Source organism: Trachymyrmex cornetzi, unplaced genomic scaffold, assembly GCF_001594075.2.
Source record: "Trachymyrmex cornetzi isolate Tcor2-1 unplaced genomic scaffold, Tcor1.1 scaffold9, whole genome shotgun sequence".
NCBI lineage: Eukaryota > Metazoa > Arthropoda > Insecta > Hymenoptera > Formicidae > Trachymyrmex > Trachymyrmex cornetzi.
In genome coordinates, this window is record NW_017300244.1 from 1,155,960 (window position 1) to 1,159,602 (window position 3,643).

Genomic DNA, 3,643 nt, shown 5'->3' on the forward strand with positions numbered 1-3,643 from the left:
TATATTGTGTATGTATATATATATATATATAATATATAGATTTATATATATATATATATTGCAAAATTTATATGTTTATACTGCAAAATGAGTACGCTGAAACCCTTGTCCTAAACTTTGTAATATTTGTTGGACTTCAATATCATTTTGATGATAGAAGATGTAAGCGTCAAATTTTGTTGCCATGTTACAATTTGTTTCTCTAAAAATGGTAATAGATAACACCAGTAAGTTATGCGTATATAATTTTAAATTGTACAATCCATGCTGACATTAATTTAAAACTCACCCTGCGATGAATGCAAAATAATCTGGAATATTGATGGTACGGCCACATGACGAAATTTCCATGTAACTTTGTTTACATATTGTCTAAATAAAAATGTGATTTTGTTCAATTTAATTATTTAATATACACATATATAAGTTATTTAATAACTAACTTTAAGTAACTTTCAATAATTTTTTAAATATGTGATTAATTAATTTACCTGATTGTCTACTTCGCGAGTTACTGTAATTCCAATTTCTAAGCATTCAAATCGCACAGGCACTTGTTTTTCTTCTCCTGACTTTAATAAACGCCAAATAGCTTTCTCAATTTGTTTAACATCTCCCTCTGTACCAACATGTACAGAACCGCAATATTTCACGGAGAATCCACTACTTAATGTTTTACTTCCTAATTTAGAGATCTGACTTTTTTTAGTGGTTTCTTCTACTTGGTCTAATTGTGATATCTGTATTAAGGGCTTCATGCTCTCAATTCCTGAATTTTTTATGAGCTGTACTATTGGTTCATAAAGCTCGCGGGATTTTTTGGTATAATGCTAAAAATACACAGTAATTATTACATCAGCATATACGTTCCTATTAATCATTTAAAATGCAAAATACCTTAATGATATGTAGCATTATCGGTTGTCCACTAGCTTTCTTCATAATTTTACGTAGTTTTCCCTTGCTATCGCCATTGATGACATTCTCGTTTATCTCGTCCAGTACATCTCCAACCTCGACTTTATTCTGATTTACATGATAGCATGTAAATAACACTAAATTTAAAGCATTTATAATTTTAAAAAGTTATATCAGATACTCAGAGATCTTTTTCTTACATCTTCAGCAGCCACCGATTTCTCATTGACATTGACGACTAATGCCTTCTCATTGGTAAAACTGCAATAGCAACGAATAAAATTCATATATCTAATTCCTACTTTCTTTTATCTTAACAAATATTTACCATACAGAGATGCCTAAACTCTTGCAAGGTACCAACTCCAAAGCTACACATTTCGGCATCTGCCAGGTATCATCCAAGAAAGTTGCATTTCTTAAATTCAGTTTAAAATTAAACTTACTGCACTGTAGTAGTACAGACAATAGTATCTCCCGTAAAATGTCATCTCCCAAAATGCTTTTTAAGTTGTAAAACTCGGTAGCTAGAGCTGGTATTCTGGCCTAAAGATATAATTATAAATTTCTAATTAACTAATAGATGTACGTGTTAAAGATTTAAGTGACATTAGTTCATTCGTCTCACCAATATTTCTACTGGCATATGAAGGCATCTTCGCACCAAACATATTCTTATCAGGAGACGAAGTCGTCCAGCAGGTGTATGCACTTTTGCATTTTGTTTCACTTGCTCAACTGCCAAAAGGAACGTATTGTAACCACTAAAAATCACATTGATATTAAATCAGATAATATATAAAATCATGAATAGTAATGAAAGAATAAGAGAATCACTCTACTTGTAATTCTTCCTGGAGACATATTCTAACCAGTGCCATGCATAAGATATCTTGAAATATCCAACACTATCGAAAATAGGCAGTAAATCTTTCTGTAAGCAATTTTCTAAGCATTTACAAAAATGACATAGATTTTCATTTTCATCAGTGATTTCCTTAGCGTGTTCTATCAACTTTCGAGTCCATCCTAAAAGAAGACATGTAAAATTATTCTACAAGCTTATATACATTTATTTTGTTAAGATAAATTTTACATAGTAAAAGAATCAATAAGATTTGCAAGATAACAAAGTAATATGTATTTTCAAAAATGTTAGCAAAAAAGAAAGACATTTTATTTGATTCTTAGAAAATATATTATGAAAATATGACTTGACATTATCAGCATATGATAATGATTCTTGCCATTTATGCTTATACAAATTAAATTGATATAAGATTATAATATTAAAAATTTTTTAATTAATTTAAGAAATGTTTTTAAAAATTAACACATTTCTCATTCATCACACACATATAACATGTCTACATTCTATAAAAAAATCATACTCTATGACACTGTTAATTAAAGCATCATCACATTAGAAGTTAAAATTCAATATCTTTTTCCAAAAGTGAAGTAAGATTGCAATAACTAGAAACTGACATCGCATAGCCTGATAATTTAAAGAAAAATCGTATATTCATGAATCATGATAAGGGAGCCGTAAATCCCCTGGTGTAACGTTTAACGACCCATCTAACCTGACCTGCTCAATCACGAGCGATCACGAGATTACCTTTCAGCTCTTTGATGAGAGGATCCGAGACCGACATGGCACATTCTCCGCGGAATATTGGCGTTAAATCGACCGCGGCGCGTCCATCGGTAGTATGTCGTATGTCTCTCGCGGGAAATTGGTTTTATTGCCGCGACACACGCGTCAGCCGAGCCTCAACAACGGGAACACCTGCATCCTACATTGTGAACGTGCTGGCGACGTATCAACTACGATAGGGATGGTGGTAGTGGTAGCAAAGTCGCGTAACTGGATCGCGCTCACTTGAAATCAAATGTCACTTTAGTAACTTAACACACTTGCGGCTATTTTATTTATTATTAATCCAGTAATAATATAATACGTTACTTAATTTTATCGTGTAAACAATCAATAGGGTGATTTTTGCACTCCAATTAAAAATAATCATTATGTTCTTATAATTATATATTGTCATTATATAATTATAATTATACATTATATTGTTTCTTCTACAATTTATTAATATTTGAGATTACTTTATATAATGGTTTACTCAAAAGAGAGAAATAAAAAAATGGATTCGCGATCAATAAAGAAAATTACTGTGATTTGGCTTGATTTTTCGCAGCTGGAATGTAAAATTCTCCTTATATTCTCGCGCGGGTTAAAGACTGATTATTGTAAACCTATTTTGAACGATCTGCATATAATTTTAGATTTTAAGGATTTATTTGTAATGTGTGTTTTTAATACATTTACAGGGTGTTTGGAAAATAATAAATCTTGCGCAGAATGGACTAAACTGAAAAGAAAAATCCTCTATTATTTTGCAATTTTCGGAATAATTGATAAGATATTAATTGCTAAAAATTGCCGAAAATTGGTCTTCAATAATTTTTTACTCAAATACTATCAACTTCGCAGAAAAATTGTAAGAGACGAAAATTATTTATTTTCTTCTCATAGAACTCTATAAATTTTTTTAGAATTTTTTATTAACTTTTTAGTACTGCATTTTCTCATTTTTACCATCATGAGAAAATACGGTATTAAAAAATTCTAAAAAAATTCTCAGAACTTTATGAGAAGAAAATAAACAATTTTCGTCTGTTGCAGTTTTTCTGTAAAGTTGATAGTATTTGA

General features: G+C 30.3%; 3 protein-coding genes across 4 annotated transcripts in view; 2 read left to right on the forward strand and 1 right to left on the reverse strand.

The window, feature by feature from the left end:
* U2af50 (U2 small nuclear riboprotein auxiliary factor 50) overlaps positions 1-3,447 on the forward strand; it is a 20,146-nt gene extending 16,699 nt beyond the window's left edge. The window contains exon 9 of the transcript XR_001940550.1: positions 3,437-3,447. The gene's annotated coding sequence lies outside the window, so the exon portion shown is untranslated. The remainder of the gene's footprint in view (positions 1-3,436) is intronic.
* The window catches only part of LOC108769363 (galactokinase), a 9,274-nt gene that overhangs the window by 945 nt on the left and 4,686 nt on the right, over positions 1-3,643 (forward strand). The gene's annotated exons all lie outside the window — the stretch shown is intronic.
* LOC108769361 (uncharacterized) lies at positions 76-2,839 on the reverse strand. Its single transcript, XM_018520288.1, has 9 exons — positions 2,540-2,839; positions 1,761-1,947; positions 1,547-1,682; positions 1,247-1,464; positions 1,119-1,179; positions 898-1,026; positions 492-830; positions 290-372; positions 76-202 (listed from the first exon to the last, which is right to left on the reverse strand). Exons 1-9 carry the CDS (start codon positions 2,574-2,576, stop codon positions 76-78), a joined length of 1,317 nt encoding a protein of 438 aa, XP_018375790.1. The 5' UTR covers positions 2,577-2,839.

Excerpts from the sequence above, each read along its gene's own strand:
- LOC108769361 (XM_018520288.1), bottom strand. The coding sequence starts at position 2,576 with ATGTCGGTCTCGGATCCTCTCATCAAAGAGCTGAAAG. Across the intron at positions 1,948-2,539 it reads TCTCATCAAAGAGCTGAAAG|GATGGACTCGAAAGTTGATA; the intron begins GTAATCTCGTGA and ends GTCTTCTTTTAG. Across the intron at positions 1,683-1,760 it reads GTCTCCAGGAAGAATTACAA|TGGTTACAATACGTTCCTTT; the intron begins GTAGAGTGATTC and ends TGTGATTTTTAG.